A 19,982-nucleotide genomic window follows, 5' to 3' on the forward strand; every position below is an offset into this window, starting at 1 on the left:
TTTTTTTCGCATCGATATTGATTAGGCATCTGAAAAGAGATTAGTGATCTCAGCGCTTGCACCTGGATTGCAACGAATCCAGCAGTACCAATGCTACATGTGAGCGGACAGGCATTAATGGAGGCACCGCTGTTGCAACCACTCACGCATCCACTGCTGCGCGTTGAACAACCGGGAATAGATGCTCGCATACTGTACTCTCCACAGGAAGGTATAATTTGGCGCGATTGGAAGCCAGTTAGGATCGCTTGACCGCACGCGTTGAAATGTTATATTTGTCATTGGTGTATGTTTGAACGAGAAAATGATACAGATTTTCCATGACGGAATGTAAACCAGACCTCATAAGCGCGCGATGGGCATGACCAATACAAGTGCGTATGCGTAGTTAAACGTTGATTCCAAGCTATCATGGTTTTGTTGTTTCTATTTGTGCGTTTTGTCTGAAATTGGCCCGAATAACAACGGGAGCGAAAGAAGGTCTGGCGGGGGCAGTGGCGCCTGCCACGGAGCTGTAGATTTCTTACTACCCTCGCTCATTTGAACTGATGGGTATTCACTTATTGCTTGTGTACGACGACTGCGACTGCGTTCGATAACGCACATATGCGGTCGACTACTCTCGGCATTCGTGTGAATAGGCAGTGGACAGACAGCCGGTACGTACCGGTTACCAGTAGGGCAGTCATGAATCGGTCGCTTCCCACGCTGTTGGACACGGTGCACGTGTAGTTCCCCACATCGGCCGCATTGACTTGGTGAATTGCGAGCGTCGACATCTTCCCGGCGACATGCTCGACGGTGAATTTTTTCTCGTTTTCGATTTTTTCTCCGTCCTTCGACCAGGCGAACGAAAGTGGCGGTTGCCCTGTTGCGAAGCAGGATACCGTAATGTCCTTGCCTGGTCGGTGATGCTTAGGAAAGGAGAATGGTTGAATCTTGGGCTTCTCTGGAACGAGGTGAGTTGCGGGATATAGCTACCAGAAACGAAATACGCTTCTTTACTGCATTGCCACCACAATAAGAATATTTAGACTATGGTTAGGGAGTCCAAATATCTTTGCGCACTTACCGAGAGAGAAGTCTTCGGAATCGCTCACACCAATTGCCAAAAGACACAACAAAATGAACAAATCGGCGCACCGCATGGCGAAGTTTCCTAAGGCGACAACAACCTTCTTGAAGCCTAATACACTCCATTGGGACTGGCGAACGAATGTTGCATGGGTTCCCTGTAAAGGACTTTTGTCAACTGGAAAAAGGTCTTGACGGGTGACTGGCGCCACCTGTCGCTCGAAGTGAGAACCAGTGCCTCTTCTCGGAGTACATTATCCGATTCAAACATGGCAGCGTCGAACCTGCGTCACATGCAATCTCACGGAAGACTTGTACGTCCATGAAAATGGCAACGCTGCGTGTACCGGTGTTCAATACGTTTACTTGTCAACCCGTTATGCACATACACTGATCTCGCATCCAGCGCCGGCGTGTACAGCGTCTCGTGCTTCGTTTGCGAATGTCAGTCTTGTGCATGAACATTCTGCGAAGACACGTCGATTGAGTAGTTTTGAGGCGCGGGTCTCCTTTTCAGGAGCTTTTGTGAGTGGTTGTGATTACGGTCGGAAGACAGACTTGAGTGCATGAAAATGACGAAGAGCAATTAAGTGATGTGCAGAAAAACTCAAGAAAATGAAGTGAAAGTTCGTTAACGCCTCCATTGTAAGTTTGAAATGCTCATCCAATTGGTGCATGAGTTGGTGGTGTGCCGATTAATATTGAACGCATGTATGTGCTTGTAGATTTCACTGCGTGCGTTGTTTGTGTGCATGTATGCGCAATGGCTATGTTCGTGCTAGTCGACCCTTCTGTTTACTCAACAATACCTAAGGTTGTGCAAACTGCCCAATTGTTACACGGGCGTTTTCAACGGCAGTTCAGTTGGTGGTCAGTTGAACTGATCACGGCAGTTAGCGATGTTACACGGCAGCGCCAACTGCAGTTGAAATCTCAACTGCAGTTCAGTTCAACTGAGGTCGGCGGTCGCAGTTGAACCAGTCAACTGACAAGATGGCTGTCAGCGGATGCGCCGCATTGGCCGAGTCGGCGGCATTTCCAACCGCAGTGTGCTCTAAAATCACACGGAAGGTTATTGCCCTGGCTAGCGCAAATCCCAGCCTGCAACTTTAACTACTCAAACGAGTGTCAAAACATAAGCGCACAAAGCGGCACTGAAAAAACGGGCGATTAAGCAGCGAAGCCACATGTGCCTGAAATAGATTGACTTAGCTCTGTGTCGAGTTCAGTTGTCGCGTACTTGAAAGAGAAAACATGCGCAAAATGCATAATTCAATAATATTGTTACGAAGAAGAAGATCGGCAGTGGCGCAAGAGGAGCCCTCGCGCTAGGCCAACCATTAAATCACCCTTCGCCATATCGCCATGTTGTGCTGTCCTCTTCGCTTGTCACCACGTAACATTTTTGGTTGGAGGTGCGGCGTACGTCATCCCCATCCTCGCCTTGGAGCATTGACGCCATCTGTGAGGCGGGACCGTCGACCGAGGGCCCAGGGACATCGCCGAGCAGCTTCGCCCCAGCCCTTCCAGCCCAGACCCGACCAACTACCACCGCCCAGCCCCCAGCCCGGATCTTAAGACAAGGAGAACACACAGACCAACCAGAACCGAGACGAAGGACCCGAAAGATCCGAAGGAACCGATGGACACGAACACGCAAACCCCGCCCAAGCCGCCCGACGTGACCTCGAGCCATCGGTCCCATGGACTCTGGTGACGAATAGTAGAACAGCTCCAGGGGAGGCGGATCACCCATGCATCAGACATTGTGGTGGCAAGCAAGTCATTCACTCCTGTCTTCCCTTGAACATCCTCACCGTCACGTCACCGTCAACCTCAAGCGAACCGATCGTGACGATCGCTCGGTGGCCCCGGGAAGTGTTACGAAGAAGAAGGTCGGCATGTGGTGCGAGGAGCCCTCGCGCTAGGCCATCCATTAAATGATCCTTCACCCTATCGCCATGTTGTGCTGTCATCTTCGCTTGCCACCACGTAGCAATATATATCGTGGACATGTTGTAAAGGTTATTTATAATGAAAAATAAAGCAGTTCTTTAAAGTAAAAATTGCTTGCTTGTGGCGGGATCACGTGATTCCGCGGGACAACTGAGTTCCGTGTAACTGCAGTCGCCTGCCGTTCAGTTCAACGTCAGTTGAAAAGCTAAACTGTGATTTAACTGAACGGCAGTTGAAGCTGCAAGCTAGACAACACTTGTATGACTGGAGCGATTGAAAAGGAGGGTCTTCTTTATATCGCATTGCTTTTGCGCGGAAGGCATCGTCGCGGATACGGAATTCGTCGGTTTGAAATATTTTAAGGAAACCACGAAAGTAAACACTTAACATTGTCTGCAGCATATGCATCGGCCAATATCGTCAGTACCTTAGAGTATATAGTCATTTTGTCCATTTTTTGTCACAGCACTGTGAGGAAATCCACACAGCGGGAAACGCATCAAAACAAATGTCCTTCCAACACTGCCCACAAATATGTATACTTTGCCGAGCCTAAATAATCATGCAACGTCATTGTACATTATCACTGTCAACTCAGGTTTTTGACGACCCGCTAACATAGCACACGTATAGCTCAAGGGAGCCTTTTGCGTTTCTCCTCCATCGAAGTGCGACTGGGGTCGAAATCGAACATTGGACCTCAGAATGAGCAGTCGAATGCCAAAGCCTCTTAGCCACTGCGGTACGTACACAACTCTATTCACGTCTACGCTGACGCAGAGCAGAACAGTTTCATTGTACAAGAAACTAGGACTGCGTGACGAATAGGTGAACTCCGCAGTAGCATTCGCTCACCTTCTATCGTGAGCGCTGCGGTGAAGCTGTCGCTGCCCGCCGCGTTACTGGCAGTGCAGGTGTAATTCCCCACGTCATCGGGAGCCACCTTCTCGATGGTCATCGTGGCGATACTGCCGGTCAACAAAGTCGCGTGCTTCTTGGCCGTGTTGGCTATCGGCCTACCCTGATGGGCCCACGAAATGGAGAACGGTGCCGTGCCCCTTGTTACAGCACACGACAGCAGTACCCTGTCTCCAAGAGATGTATCCTTGGCGAAGGAGAACGGCATGATGACCGGCGACGCTGCGAATGAACACATTACTAGCCCAACTCCACAGCGCGCGTGCGTAATGTTATGCAAGGATCCAAAGACTTACATTTGTTACCGGCGACGACGCACGCACAGAGCACGCTAACGAGGAAGATGCCTTGCTGAGGAGTGCAAATAGAAATTCTTCCCCTGCAGCCCATGGCAGCGTAAATTGTGAATAGTTCACTGAACAGTACGCCGAAGCGAACTGAGCTTTCCTGTTGCGATGTGTTGCGATGGCGCACTGATGAGTTCTGATGCAGGGCCGCCTGTCACAGGCTTGGTATCGTTGTGGTATTTCTCTTGCCTTCGAAGATGTCTCACTCGGCGGACAAGTGGCGCCACACATCGGAAAGCTCCTGAACTTCGATGGCCGTTGAAGTGGCAGCACTAAAGCAGTGCTTCAATGGCGGCGCTGCATCGAGACACTGTAGGTGCTTCCAAACCAGGTTCATCCCCCTTAAAACTAGCGTAGTGATGAACGAGCGGGTAGTCGGACCTCTGATTTCTAAGGGACTGATGTTCGAAAATCGAAAACCTCAGATGAATAATGTATTGGAACAGCTTCTGTCCTGCCTGCCTGGCTTGTTCTTCCCTGGTATTATGCGATAATCTCCATATGTAGGTGCATCCAGAAAACGTTTCGCGGACGCGGTGAAAACAACTTAAATCCATCGCCAGATAACTACACTCACATGAGAATGATCATCGGTTAAGTTCGGCGTCGTATTCACTACGTCGTGACTGTTCATTTTGTCTGTCGCCAACCCAGTGTTGAAAACAGCGATAACTTTGAGGAAGGGACGGGGTTTTTGCGCTTCTCTTTTGTGTAATGATTGACGCAGACTTATCAGCTGTTTGGCAAATATTTAAGGGCTTCCATTGTCGAATGTCTGTCACCTCTGGTTCTCGTGATTCGAATACTTCAGTAATTTTGCTTATTGATTCTTTGTCATCAGTCCTGCATATGAAACAGCGAACATACATCTTCATTTTCTCAGAAACGTGATTCCAAAGGCTATCTAAAGGAATGTAGTTTAAAGGAGTGTAGTTTTGAAGTTCTTTCGAATATGACAAAAAAATAACGAACCCAGCATTCAAAGGCCTCGCCGCAGGGGTGCAGCGCTCGACTCTTGTGCCCAAGGATGCGGGATCGAATCCCGCCCGCGGCGTCCGCTTTTCGATGGAGACGGAAAGCCAGGTGCCCGTGTGGTACGTGATGTCAGTGCTCGTTAAAGAACCAGGTGTGGTAGAAATTTTCAGAGTTCTCCACTACAGTATCTATCACACCTGAGTCGCTTTGGGACGTTAAACCCCACAAACCAACAACCAACATTCTAAAAAGACATATGCTGAGAGTAGGTGCCTGCTTGCGGCTAAGCATATGTGTTTGTGCGTAAAAAGTCCAGTGTGTGGATACCCATACGATATTATATTGTTAGGCAGCGCTGAAGAGTGAACAGAGGAAGGGTGAGGAAGAGAAGACACTCATCATCTGTTCGTTAGCGCACCAGGCTAAGGTGAAGAAGCGCTTTGTAAATAAACCTTAACAGTGTGGTGTAAGTGCTATTTCAGTGAGATAATATTTGTCTCCATTCACGCGGTGTTTTCACTGCCGCATTATTTCGCATCCGGCACATGCCGCGTTCCCTCTATACCGAACAGGAATCGTTGAATGCGGTCGCCGATAGACCCATGCAGGGTCGGAAGCGGCTTGCTGGATATTATTGTCACGGTTTTCTTATACTCGTCGCTCATTTCGGTCGCATACATAAGAAAAGCATGCGACGAAGTCTTTGATGTTCTCACCGTCCACAACGAGCGACGCCGAGAAGCTGCCTTCCCCGGCTACGTTGGACGCTGTGCAGGTGTAATTTCCGAGGTCTTCGGCCCCGATGGCTTCGATGTACAGCGCCGCTACGTTCTCCGCGAGCACCTTCACGTGCTTACGGGAGTCGTTGGTGATCGTCTTATCGCCGTGGCTCCAGACGAAGCGGTAAGGGCCGGTGCCGCTCGAGACGACGCAGGTCACCGTCGTCTTCTGTCCGAGGACTACGTTCCTCAAGAAAGCGAACGGCATTATGGCTGGCGGCCCTGAACAACACAAGCGTGCGTCCAGGAGTCAGAGACGCGGCGGCAGCGATCGGAACTTTTGTATGAGTGATAATTTTGCTGGCTTACCGTAGTTGGTGCTCGAGCACGCTGCCGAGGACAGCAGCATGCAGATGACTGCAAGCTTTGTTGTAGCCATCTAAGCTTGTTCCAAGATGTTCTGTGAACTTGTGACTCCCGCGGTTCTTAGAACTCTCTGAGCCGCCGACTGAATACTGCACCACGATTTTCTCCGTTCTTCTTCTTTTTTTTTTTTTTTTTTGTCTCCCCGCACCAAGCTGCATGTGGACAACTAGCGCCACTTAGAGGCGCAACACCGAACTTGTTCGGTATAAAACCCGTCGTGTTTCTCAGGTGAATGGAGCGGAATATTTGATTTCTTTTGTTTTTGATTGAGCTAACTACTTGAAGCTTGTAAACTTTCTCTTGTGTTTATATAATCTGGAGAGTGCAAGAAAAAAAAACATTTTTTGCTAAACGTTTGTGAGTAAACAATCTACAGACGCAAAACGTACGACTGCAGTGCTCAAATGATACGAAGGAACAGATGTATAAGGACGCATGAGCTAGCTGTTTGTAGTAATCATGCTTCTTCCCACTCCAACATATGTATCATCATCATCATCAGCCTGACTATACCCACTGCAGGGCGAAGGCCTCTCCCATATTTCTCCACTTAACCCGGTTCTGTGCTAGCTGCATCCACTTGACCCCTGCGAACTTCTTGACCTCATCCGCCCACCTAACTTTCTGCCACCACCTGCTACGCTTTCCTTCCCTTGGAATCCAGTTTGTTACCCTTAGCGACCATCGGTTATTCTCTCTTCGCACTACATGTCCTGCCCATGCCCATTTCTTCTTCTTAATTTCCACTAGAATGTCGGTAACTTGAGTTATTTCTCTGACCCACTCTGCACGCTTCCTATCTCTTAATGTTACCCCTACCATTTTTCGTTCCATAGCCCTCTGGGTTGTCCTCAACTTAAGTAGAACTCTCTTGGTTAGCCTCCACGTTTCAGCCCCAAAGGTGAGTACAGGTAAGATGCAACTGTTGTATACTTTCCTCTTGAGCGATACCGGTAAGCTGCTAGTCATAATCTGCGAGTGCTTGCCAAATGCGCTCCATCCTAATCTTATTCTTGTTATTTCTTTTTCATGGTCCGGATCTGCGGTTACTACCTATACATATGTATATCGGCGTTTAGGTCGGGCCCAGAATTGCGGCAGGAAAGTGTCGTTTATATTTGCTCATGAATTCGGACAGCATATTTGTAGGCAGAAATGTGAAGAGGCTTTAGGGCCACTGATAGTAAACGTACGTAGCTTGCTTCGCCTCCCTGCACGAGTGACACAAGGTTTTGCAGGAGAGAACTATTACAATTGTACCCTTCCTGCACACCGCAGAAAAAAAATGTCGAAGCATAGTGTACAGAAGTCATATCGCACCTGCTTCGTCTGGCCTTACGTCTCTATCGCGGTTCAGTGGAAGATTAAGAAACAAATCTGGATGGTGCGTGACGAGCAATTTCATCCGTATGCACACAGTGCATGCATTACATGTACAAAGTATACTCCTCTACTCCTTCCCGTTTGCTCTTCGTTGAACGAGTGCACTGGCCGAGGTTGCTAAACTCACCTTCCACGAGGAGCTCCGCGGTGTAGCTGTCGGAGCCGTAAGCGTTGCTCACACTGCACGTGTAGTTGCCGAGCTCGTCTGCGGACAGTCTTTCGAAAACCAGCGTGGCCATGTTCGCGGTCGACGGCTTGACGTGTCTCGACGTCGTTTCAGTGACTGGACGGCCGTCCTGACTCCAGTAGAACCGGAAAGGTTCGGTGCCGCTAATCGCGAAGCAAGCGACACTTGTCTTCTGGCCGAGGGCTATGTTCTTAGAGAAGGCGAACGGCTGGATGTCAGGTTTGACGGCCCCTGTTAATGCCGCTTCCCTTACCGCTCTTGTACCCTTGCGTAGATGATGCGCCTGTGCCGGGCTAACATCACGCACTTCTGCAGCACCACCGTTTCCTAAATATCCGACCACGGTGACATGTTTGAATGACACAATCACCAATATTACGGAAGTAGCTCGCGCAATAGACGTCTTATGGAACGTCATGGCGATATGAGCTGCTGGGTGCGCCTTGTTGCTGTGCGGTAGGTGGGCAATAATCTCGCACAACTCACGGCAGAGAATTCAACAGCGGGAAACTAGCGCCGCCCAGTGAGTGTTGCCTCAACCCGGTGAGCGTCTTGCCCCTCTCCTGTACGACGAGGGAGTCCGACTCTGGTCGTTTCAGTTACGGGCCTTTCGCTCTAATACGAAATTATAGATCCCTGTTGATCTCGCGAGAGTGTTTTTAGCCTGGATGTTTTCTGCGAGGTTTCTCTAATCAAGAAACCGAATTTCAAAAAGCACATGGCTGAATTCTGAACGTTGCGTACTGCAACTTATACGTGCTGAGACGTAGTCGCGTATATTCTGTCATACACGCCAGTAACACATGCTGATGTGTTTGGTAAGTTTTCAGACGTCGTCTCTATTGATAAGCATGTTAGGTTGGATGAAAATGCTCACCCTTTACGACCAGCGGCGCGGTGAAGCTTTCTGATCCAGCCTGGTTGGTCACGGTGCAGGTGTAGTTGCCAATGTCATTGGCTGCGACCTTCTCAATCGTGAGAGCCGCGATCCTGTCGCTGACGGCTTCCACGTACTTCGTCGCCGAAGTCTTCAGTTCTCCGCCGTTCAGCAGCCAGCGAAACACGAAGGGTCCTTCGCCGCCGATGACGGCGCAGTTGACGACAGCCCGCCCGCCAAGTGCTACATTCTTGGAGAAGACGAACGGGTGGACCTCAGGCGGCCCTGCAGGAACATGGTTGCGATGGTGGTCCCCGGATATTTAGTTAGCATTTAAGAAGAGAAAACAGAAGGACACTGCAAAATAAATATTGCGGCTTCGGAAAGTAGGAGTTTTCGATGATGAAATCCTACCGTGTGCTGTTGCGACGCAGCCGAAGGTGAAGCCTATGAGCTGGTACCAAATGTGCATCTTCAGCTTGTGAGTACTGGCGCTGTCTATCTTGCTTCGGAAGTGGACGAAGAGCGGTTGCGCCGTCGTAGTAAACTGCGTCAGTCTTCGAGCTGTGGACTGCAAGCGCCACCTTTTGCAGTTCAGTGGAACTCCTAGCAGCTCGTTCGACGATCTCCATTCAGTACTCTTCTGTTGTGAAAACTGCAACATCTGTTCGCAGATCTCATTATTCGTTTGCGATGTCCGGTAGTAGCAGGTATACTTTCGCGCTCTTGACCTCATTCTATGTTTGGTCAGAATGTTAAGAGTGTACCGTCATTAATGCTGCTATTTCTTCCGATATTTTTGTTGGTACCGTTACGAAATGGAAGTTGCTCTATTTATTGTCAGGAACATGGAAGCAGTTGAACAGACAAAACTTGAACCAAGTTCTCTCTTTGCCGTGGATTTTATGCGGTTCGGATATGTCGGAGCGCCTAGTACAGCTTGCATAAGCGCGGAGCTCGCGCGCACTCTCGTATGTACGTTCCTGCGTGCTCACTTTGCGAAGGTAACTCAAGCGGTGCAATCTCCCTTTGCGGACCACAGAATAACCTAAACGAATAGAGCTATTCTCAACTACGAGGTGATTTATTTGGAGAAAGAATAAGCAGCTGAATAGTTTCAGCTGTGTCTTTAGTAATGCGAATAGAATTTGTACTCGGAACTGACTAGCATAATGCGAACGTAAGGCGGGGGCAGCTACACATATTTTGTCTCATCGTGGGCTCCTAGGACGCGTTTCGTCATTTATTTTGGCTGATCATCGCATACGCGCAAGCCTCACAAAGTCCATGCGTAGTTTCGCATCGTTTTAGAGCATGGAAACACCGTCGAACTTTCCATACTGAAACGTGGCTGTTAGTGACGTCATAGATATTGGTCTTCTAAATGGTAATTGCAGAGCTTCAACCTTTATTGCAAGGATCATTAAAACGCGCGCAAAGGATTTCTCATTGCCATGAAGTGTTACTCTGTTAGGATTACTTGATACCTAGATATGATACGGATAAAATGCAGCACGCAACTGGCGTCTTCTTATAGGGTTGTGAGAGGACATTAGCCTCATAGAACAGTGGTAGCGACGCGATGACGGCTGAAATTTGCTGATAGGCCGCTGTACGGATAATTTTGCCTGCACGATAACATGATATCCCCATAAGCAAATAGTTAAGGGTTCTAGGAAGGTTCGTCTAGTCAGCAAAGCATGATTAATCCCATAAGCAAAACATGATTATTCCCAAAAATAAACCACGCACTGATGATTGTTGCAAAAACGCATATCGCGCAGCATATGTGTTTCTGATCGGCGATTTTAATATTATGAATGGACTGTACTGAGAAGCAATGTTTCTTTTTTTTTTGTCTGTGTGCAGAAACTTCACTTGATACAAATGGTGGTTTAGCCGATTCATATTTATATATTTATCTTTCACGGTTCATTCGACATTGTGGATTTATCACTAACGAACAGTCATGAATTGTTATTATCAATACGTTACCTGGGGAAAATCAGGGGTTTTAAAGCGTCATACAGTTCTTCATTCAACGTCCAACTTCGCGCCCGCATCTCAGAAAAAAAACGGCACCCTTATGTACGATCGGGGGAAATTATTAAGAATTCAGCCACCACTTGAAACATATTGCTGTTATTATAATCTGCGTTTCAATAGCGGTATATTAACCTTAATATTTCATGCCAACCCCAAAATGCCGCGCTTCTCAAAGATTCTTAAAAAAGACCAGAAAAAAAAAATTGGCAGAGACTTAGCTTAGTTAAGCCCGGTAGGTTGCGAAAGCATCCTTAGCAGCAGGCGGCATCGTAGTCATGCGCACCGCCGTCTCTCACGGACGGCGCGAGTCGGTCGCCGCTTATACAGTTGTATAACGTCACAACACCTGTGGCGTTCCTGTCGGAGAGAGCGGGAGTTAGGCCGCCGTTCATGCGCACCGCCGTCTCTCAGGAACGGCGCGAGTTGGTCGCCCAGCTTTGAGGCGTGATGTCATAACACCTGTGGCGTTCCTGTCGGAGAGAGCGGGAGTTAGGCCGCCGTTCATGCGCACCGCCGTCTCTCAGGAACGGCGCGAGTTGGTCGCCCAGCTTTGAGGCGTGATGTCATAACACCTGTGGCGCTCCTGGCGGATAGAGCGGGAGTTAGGCCGCCGTTCATGCGCACCGCCGTCTCTCACGGACGGCGCGAGTTGGTCGCCCAGCTTTGAGGCGTGATGTCATAACACCTGTGGCGCTCCTGGCGGATAGAGCGGGAGTTAGGCCGCCGTTCATGCGCACCGCCGTCTCTCACGGACGGCGCGAGTTGGTCGCCCAGCTTTGAGGCGTGATGTCATAACACCTGTGGCGCTCCTGGCGGATAGAGCGGGAGTTAGGCCGCCGTTCATGCGCACCGCCGTCTCTCACGGACGGCGCGAGTTGGTCGCCCAGCTTTGAGGCGTGGCGGCACACAGAGGTCATGCGAAAGGTCATTTCATGTGCACCGCCGTCGCACCGTAAAGGCTTGAAAGTGAAAGTATTATTACTTTCGCTATAAAAAACGTCTTTATACTGCAGCGAACTGGGAAGGAAACACCGAGGCTTGTGATCGGTACTGTGCGGGCGACGCATTATATGCTGCAGCCATTTCTTTTTTTTTTTTTGAACAGGTCTCCTTAGGCTCGTAATCGTTACCGTAACAAGTTCTGGAAGTAATAAACTGTCAAGTAACATGCAACGTTGCTCTTACTAATGTGGCGGCCGAAGATCCTCGCAACGTCGAATGTGCTGGCATAGCTAATGCTTGTTGACTCATTATTGCCTACACCGCGTTTTGTAACACTACCAGCAGTGCCTCCTATCGGTATTGCCGAGTGGAGCTGCTCACCTCGAATCCTGCACGGAAGAAGCACTGTGTGACCGGCGGGGTTCTGGCAAATAAGCACTACAGTAGAATCAGCCTCAGAGGCTTTCCAGAATAGTAGCTTGGGCTTGTGGGTTATTCATCTTGAGGTAACAGCGCAAAAAACATGGACGGGACACAAGAGCAAGAACACACGGTCCGCGTAGGCATGTTTCACGAGGACCATGTGGTTTGCAGACTGCGCCCGGCCCGTCGAGAAATTTCCATATGGGTTCGTCGCCACCCATGTGGACTTGGGAGGCTGGGCGTTTTCTGGTGAGTAGGAGATGGAGTGTCATGCGCATATCGATTTCATTTGCTCGTTTCGGTGGACTTTGAAAAATATAGGAGCTTTAAAGCTGTGTGCGGGAGCGTCTTGTGAAACATCACTCAGCCATCACATATTCGCCAAGTTTCGATTTGTATTACCGTTGTGTGTTGCGTCGGGAACAAACTAATTGCCAACGATATGGCTACGCACAATGGCTTCCCACGAAACGAGTTCCAATGTTAACTTAAGAAATGTCCATGCAAATAAGAAAAATATCTCGTCGCTTCCGAATTTGTTACTTCTAAAACACGATTTTTTTTTCTGTCAGGTTTCGTTACCGCTTGTAACACGATAGGTTTCCACGATTCGCATAATGTACATCTTGGATCTGGGTAGATAAATCGGGCGAAACAAGCTTCTACATATAGTGCATAAACGTCACAGTTTCACGGTACACAGTATAGCAGACACAAATAACGCGCGGCGTCCGGGTTATTCTCCTGCCGACGAATAACGTCGCAACTCAGAAGGAAATGAAACTCGTGCTTGTGTAGTTTGTCCTCGTTTCTAATGCCTGCCCCTAACAGATGTAAGCCCCCGATAAAAATGATAACAGCAATCCTGCGGATAAACCGGCGTGTTGAACTCGAATAATATTTCTTTCGGATAGAAGCTTGTACTGAAATATTTTGCATGTGATGAGCGAAGCAAAGGCGAATATTAAAACTCGAAACAAAATTTTCTGGACTTCTGGGTGTGTGGTCTAGACTATGTAATCTAGATTCACTGCATTTTATGGCTCTTGAAAGCAATCTTGCGATTCAGCTTAGCTTGACTTGCTTGGACACCTTGGTCTTAGACGTGCACATGAGTGTACTGAATCTGATTTCGAAGGACGAATTGAAGTGAAAAGGGTAACAAAACCAATGTGAACTAGTCTTCACAGTGTGTACAGACTGGATTTGCTTTCGAGCTAATGTGATAATGTGAGCCCGGTTGCTGAAATTTAGAAGTGGCTGCCATTTGCTTACGTCCGACGTTCTCTCACCTTCAACGGCCAGTACGGCCGAGTAGCTCGCGCTTCCCACGTCGCTCGCAACGGTGCACGTGTAATTCCCGAGGTCTTCAGCGGTGATGGCCTCTATCGTCAGTGCTGCAACGTTCTCGGCAAAATTCACCACGTGCTTCCGGGAGTCACCGATGACCTTGTGCTCGCCATGCTTCCATCCGAAGCGGAAAGGGCCTGTGCCACTCGAGACTACGCACGTCACTGTCGTCTTCTGTCCCAGCAGGACGTTCTTCGAAAACGAAAAGGGCATTATTTCCGGCCCGCCTGTGAAAAGGAGCATGTTTCAATTCATTTGGGTTGCGGAAAGTAAAAAGTCGCATGTTGCGACAACAGGCATTGCAGCTTACCTCCCAAGCAGCATCCCCACGTGAACAGGGATTGGGCGAAGCCTCTAATGAGTGTGATGCGTGTCTGCCTCATTTGGGGACGTTTGCGACTAACCGGCGATAGCCACTTCGGTGTGGTGAGCGAATGGCGTCTCTTTCTAGACGGTGAGAGTGGCGCATCAAGAAGGTCCGCGATTGTGGACAGGTGGCGCCGCTTTGAGGCGGAAGAGAGAACTAGGCGTTCGCAGTGTCGCCTTCGTCATGGCTGCGGGTTTCCGGACTAAGCACGCCGGGTTAAGGTATTGCATATATGCTGTCAGTACCGTCCCTCCTCGGTCTTTTACCCCGCCGGGGTGGTGCAGTGGTTACGGCGGTCGACTACTGCTCCCAAGGACGCGGGATCGAATCCCGGCCTCGGCGGCCACTTTTCGATGGCGGCGAAAAGCAAGGTGCCCGTGTGCTGTGCGATGTCAGTGCACGTTAAAGAACCCCAGGTGGTCGAAATTTCCGGAGTCCTCCACTACGGCGTCTCTCATAGCCCGAGTTTATTTGGGACGTTAAACCCCACCAACCAAACCAAACCAACTCCTCGGTCTTCTCTTTCTGTTTACTGAAGCTTCAGGTGTCAAAGTCAAATTGTTCACACCGCGCCGCGGGGGCGGCTCATTCGATTTGGCGTTCGGGCTGTTAGCTCCAAGCACTGCTATGTAATTCCGACAACGCAGCCCTAATTCGATGGAGGCGAAATACAAACCCGTAAATGAAAACTTCTGTAAATGAAAATTCACGAAAAAGGAAACCAAGGGCGATTCACTTGGAGGAATTTCCGAAACACACACGCCCGCCTTTCTCACTCTGCTTTTGTAATAATGCGGAACATTAAATACTTCCATTAAATCTGAGCTGTTCGCCTCTCTCACATGTTTCCCTGTAAGAGGAGAGGGGCGAATTGTGTCCATTTTTGTTGTTGTTGTTGCGACTGAAGGAAGAAGGAAAAGAAAATGCAGGGACCTGCTACTGGCTCTGTAGCTGAGCCACGTCCGCTGCCTCGTGCGGACAGAAGAGAAAACAGAGAAGAATTAGAAAAAGAAGAGAAAGAAAGATGCGCGTCGCAACAACCGTCGTCCATTACCGAAACAGTAGCAGGTGCAATAACGGCTTTCAACAGAAAAAAAAAATATACATGTCGGGAGGCTAGCTCCCGCCGCAAGCGGCAGTGACCTACCAATCCCAGCCCCGTAGGGCCAGGAGCAACCACCCACCTCTTGTGTCCATTTTTCACTTGCCGGCCGAACTTGTGTTGGAGCAAGGGCATCCGTGTGCTCTTCACGTTGAAAGAGCCCATGTAGGCGTAATTAAACCAAGGTGCTCCAGTATATAAGGCGCCTTTTCTATCTCTCTCTCTCTCCTTTGAGGCCGATTTGGTTTTCAGGCGTCCATACTTCGTTATGCACATACTTCGCCTTTTTTTTTCTTGTTAAAGAACCCTGGGGTGGTCGAAATTTCCGGAGTCCTCCACCACGGCGTCTCTCATAGCCTGAGTAGCTTCGGGACGTAAAACTGAACAAACCAAACCAAACCTATTCACAGGTTGTATTTGGCAGCTGTTATGTTTAAAGTACATAAAGAAATAGATGTGCACGAATCTCCGATATTTCTGGCGGTCAAGCAAGTAATAAATATTGGCTGCGAAAGAAATGGAATATTTTCGAATAATTTTTGAATGCTTATGGGGTTTGACGAATGCCAGTAGTGAAAGTTCTGTGCAAGTCGAATTGAGCCGCAAATACTGTTGTATAATATTCGGGATTTTGTGTAATTCCTACACGTCTAATGAACAGACATTTGTCACAGAGAACGCTAATCCACGCTTTTCGTTCTTTTTTTTTTTTTGTAAGAGTCGGCGCTGCAATAGTGCACAATCCAGTGAGGTGTGGAGTTGAAGGCGACTGTACAGAATTCGTTGTGTTGCTATTCAGCGAGCTCCTGCGCTTGAATCGCAGGCAGAACGCCTTCGAAAATGTATGTGCAGATGCTTTTTCATTTTACGCAATTCCTTCGCACGTACCGACATTATGGCTTGTCGTATTAAGTCGAATTTAGGAGGAGTGCTATAAGAAGTGTTAGTGGCACTTGCGTCGATTTTCCGTCGCTAGCGAGTCTTCGTTTCTCAGAGTCGCGGTTTATCCGCGGCATTTGTCCAGCAGATGTCACGTTCAAATAGATTCCGCATTGCGTGTCATATCCGGGTTTCGTAATATCTGTCAATTTACATAATTTCGAGGATGAAACGGCACTGGCTTTGCCGGTAGGCGAGGAGTGTCTCACCTTTAACCACGAGCGCTGCCGTGTGGCTGTCCCGTCCAGCCTTGTTGGACACGATGCACGTGTAGTTTCCCACGTCCTCTGCTGCTACCTTTTCCAGGATGAGCGCCATAATTGTGTCCGTTACTTCCTTTACGTACTTTGTGGCAGACGTTCTCAGCTCGCGGTTGTTCTGCGTCCATTCAAACCTGAATGGCCCTTCACCGCTGACAGCTGCACAGTTGACGACTGCCCTTTTGCCGAGAACAACATTCTTCGGGAATGAGAACGGCTGCACCTCCGGAGGACCTAAGATACATGACGTTTAGAAGGTGCAGTCTAACGTATGAATCGTGAGCAAATGAAGTGCGGTCGCTTACCGTTTGCACTGGCGGAGACTGCGACGAATACGAGTACAAGACATCGCAGCATGATGTGAGAGATGCCTCCCGAAGGCTAAAGGAAATTCCTGGGGATCAGCAGTGTATGGATGCCAGAACTCGGATCTGGGAAGGTGACGTGCTACTGTGACCACAACAGATACCCTACTGATGCCCTGGTTTGGTTTGTTAGAGAGGAGAGAGCGTCAGTTGAATTGAACGACGGACAGCTAGCGCCATCTAGCGGGCTTCTGGAACACTGCCGACAAAACAAAGAGGATCGACTAACCATTGGGGCAGTCATCATTTGGTGTTTCGCTGAGTAATAACGCGGTGGCGCATCATGGGATTATGTACTCATCCGTGACAGTTGGACATATGTGAAAAATTATGCCCCAAATAAAGGAATGCGTGCCGTGCGCCTAATAGGAGTAACTCCCAAACTACGCACGAAGGATTGTAAGAATACCTTAAGAGATTCTTATGTTTACGTTAAGCCCATTATATGTAGTGACATGGGCTAAGGATGTTCTATAATGTATATTCACATAAATTCAGCGCACATGCTCTGTCTAAAGCTGAACTTGTGAACAAAATTCATACTCTCACTTTCACCCCTTCCCTTACGGCGCGGTTCAGGTGTCCACAGAGCAAGTGTGACAGATACTGCGCCTTTCCCTTCCTATGAACCAACCAACCAACTTGGAAAGCAAACATGAAAGAGGGAGCTGATTCGCTGCAGCTGTCTGATCGCGCCGCTGCCACCTCTAATTACAGCAACATGACTTCCTCGTGATGGTGTCAATATAATTGATAGTTTATAGATTTTTACCTATCAAACTCGACTACAATGCTTGTCACGTTGATATGCTCTGTGTTAACATCGACTCTGAGGCTCCGCAGTATGCAGCGAAGCATTGTACGATGTTTAGCTTGCCGCCTCCGTCGATGTATGGATACCGCCACGTCGGTACAACATGCAACAGCATGTTTCGTATGAGAACGCGGTACAGCCTCAAGCTGTGGCGACTGGAGTGCCAGGATAATTCAATAATTCGTTGAATTGAAACATCGTATATATAAGCTGGTGACATCGAGGCGGCCAAGAAATGATCACGCAGTTTATGAATGGAGAACTTTGCTGAACACGTTGCACTTGTTTGTGTCCGTTACTATGATAGTTCCTCACGCGTTCGAAATTCCTCGACGTAAATTCTCACCTTCAACTGTGAGTGCCGCGGAAGCGGCGTCACTCCCAATGTCGTTAGCCACAGTGCAGGTGTAGTTCCCTACGTCTTCGGCCGCGACCCGCCGGATGGTCAAGGTGTTGATGTTGTACAAGACGGTCTTGGAGAACTTGCGTTCGTTGTTCGACAGCAGCCTGCCGTCCTGTGTCCAGACAAAATTGAAAGGCCTGCTTCCGCGGGTCACGACGCAGGTCACGCTCGCCTCTTCGCCCAGATTGACATTTTGCGGAAAGCTGAAAGACTGCACGTGCGGCTGATCTGCGAAGTAGATAGTTTCTTTGGAGACAGACCGCAAAAAAAAAAAAACAACAAAAGAAAATAGCTGTCCTTACCTGAAGAGGCAGCCAGAGTTGCGGTTCCAGAAATGGCGGCAAGACAAACTAAGAAAGTCAGTGCTTTTAGATAAGAAGGATTCATGGCATAAAGGCGGCGTTATGCATGGATGACGTGCTGCCGATGTTGCTCTCAGCGTTCTGCGTCTACTGCCGCTCCTTTGGGCGTTAGGCGCGGTGCGAGATGTGCGGGCAGGTGGCGCCGCTTCCCGGGAACATTTTCAACTAATCCGTGAACGTTGCAGCTTCGGGGTGGCGGCAAAAAAGGAAATTATAGTGAGAGAAGCCCGAAGATGGCGACACCGTTATTTAGTTTGAATAGAGAGATGTTTGCAGAGTACAAAATTAGTCTTTTCAGTCCCGATTTCCAGGCATCGGCGCAGGGGATGTTTGTGTGTATGCATATTGGCGAGCGTTGGCATAGACAGCGTCACCAGAACCGCGATTGCATAATATGGCAAAGTGTAAGCGTTTAGTGAGCGCTTGACTGTCGGTAATTCCGGATACATGATTGATAATTGTGTGAATTACGCGCTGAAGAACATTCAAAGCACCTAACATCTTGTGCTGAACATAAAGACGCGGCACGAGTTGCATGCTGGTCACAAACCGCGAAGTATGTGCGATTTATTACAGGCGTGATAAGAAGTCGTGTGGCACAGCAGCCCGTTCGCATGCTGACTGTACCAAACAGTGGCAAGACAAACAGACCATGACGTAGACATATCCTTGACATATACGCCACTTTGGCATCTCTTGTACATGCCAGAGCGAGTAACCCTAGAATCTCGAATTTCGTACCCCCACCTTTGACTACCAGAGGTGCCGTGAAGGTGTCGCTGCCGGCGCTGTTCGACACGACGCACGTGTAGTTTCCAAGGTCTTCAGCCGACAGCTTTTCGATGGACAGCGTGGAGACCCTGTCCGACAGCCTCTTTGCATAGCGTGACGCGCTGTCCACGACCGGTCTCCCATTGTGCCTCCACTGAAATTCCAGGGGCCCCGTCCCGCTCTGTGCGACGCAGGTGACGATTGTCTTTTGTTCGAGAGCCACGCTCTTGGGAAATGAGTATGGCATGATGACGGGGATGTATTCGCCATCTGAGTGGGAAGAAGGCAAGTTTGTTGCAATGGACAATTCCCGTCCTGAAGTCAGGAACGAAAACGGGTGCTTCAAAAATGAACATGAGCTCACCTGCGTGTTCGGCGTAGAGGGCAATCTGGGCCAGAAGACGGAGATGGACCAATAGAAAGAAAACAGGGCGCACGTCATATCTTTTCTGGTTGCTTTGCTCGGGTGTGTCCACAAGGCGTTAAGGTTTGCGGTGATGTGTGAACAACATGCGACGATGCGGGTGATTTGTTTGCTACGAAGCGGCCTAATGCGCTTCTTGCGACTAGCGGAGGTGGCAGAAGTTGCTGCGACATTTTAGAGGGGCCTATCATGGACTGGTGGCGCCGCGTGGTGGTAGTTCGTGCAACTTTTATTGAGGAGGTGGTGTACACGTCTTGGTACAGGAGGCGTCGCGAGTTGTTCGGTCACAGAATGAATATAAACACCTAATTTTTGGCTTTGTGTTTTATTCTTTGTAATGTTGCGCAGTGGACTTTCCTACGACCGCTGAATAAATTATAATCAGATTTGTTTTCTCACCCCTTTCGGCTTCAACAGCCGAGCACTGGCTGTGTCGTCAAAGTAAGATTAGGCCACTGAGAGGTGAAAAAACAGCGATATAATCGTTACCCTGCCGTTTTAATTCACTACAGTTAAAGCCAGCATGTCTGAGCAGGGGTTAGAGTTGTTTTT

At 48.9% G+C, this 19,982-nt stretch overlaps 1 protein-coding gene and 1 long non-coding RNA gene across 4 annotated transcripts in view; one reads left to right on the forward strand and one right to left on the reverse strand.

Moving 5' to 3' along the window:
* LOC146179223 (uncharacterized) overlaps positions 1–19,982 on the forward strand; it is a 294,299-nt gene that overhangs the window by 88,773 nt on the left and 185,544 nt on the right. The gene's annotated exons all lie outside the window — the stretch shown is intronic.
* LOC146179228 (hemicentin-2-like) overlaps positions 1–19,982 on the reverse strand; it is a 29,182-nt gene that overhangs the window by 6,304 nt on the left and 2,896 nt on the right. The window contains exons 2-10 of the mRNA XM_084580151.1: positions 18,983–19,321; positions 17,817–18,101; positions 16,241–16,525; positions 13,566–13,850; positions 12,403–12,519; positions 8,863–9,147; positions 7,926–8,003; positions 5,987–6,271; positions 3,886–4,170 (exon numbers count right to left, since the gene is read on the reverse strand). Of these exons, the coding sequence (XP_084436277.1) occupies positions 3,886–4,170; positions 5,987–6,271; positions 7,926–8,003; positions 8,863–9,147; positions 12,403–12,519; positions 13,566–13,850; positions 16,241–16,525; positions 17,817–18,101; positions 18,983–19,321 (2,244 nt within the window). The remainder of the gene's footprint in view (positions 1–3,885; positions 4,171–5,986; positions 6,272–7,925; positions 8,004–8,862; positions 9,148–12,402; positions 12,520–13,565; positions 13,851–16,240; positions 16,526–17,816; positions 18,102–18,982; positions 19,322–19,982) is intronic.

The sequence above is a fragment of the Amblyomma maculatum genome, chromosome 9, assembly GCF_055883805.1.
Source record: "Amblyomma maculatum isolate TAMU_Amacu chromosome 9, ASM5588380v1, whole genome shotgun sequence".
NCBI lineage: Eukaryota > Metazoa > Arthropoda > Arachnida > Ixodida > Ixodidae > Amblyomma > Amblyomma maculatum.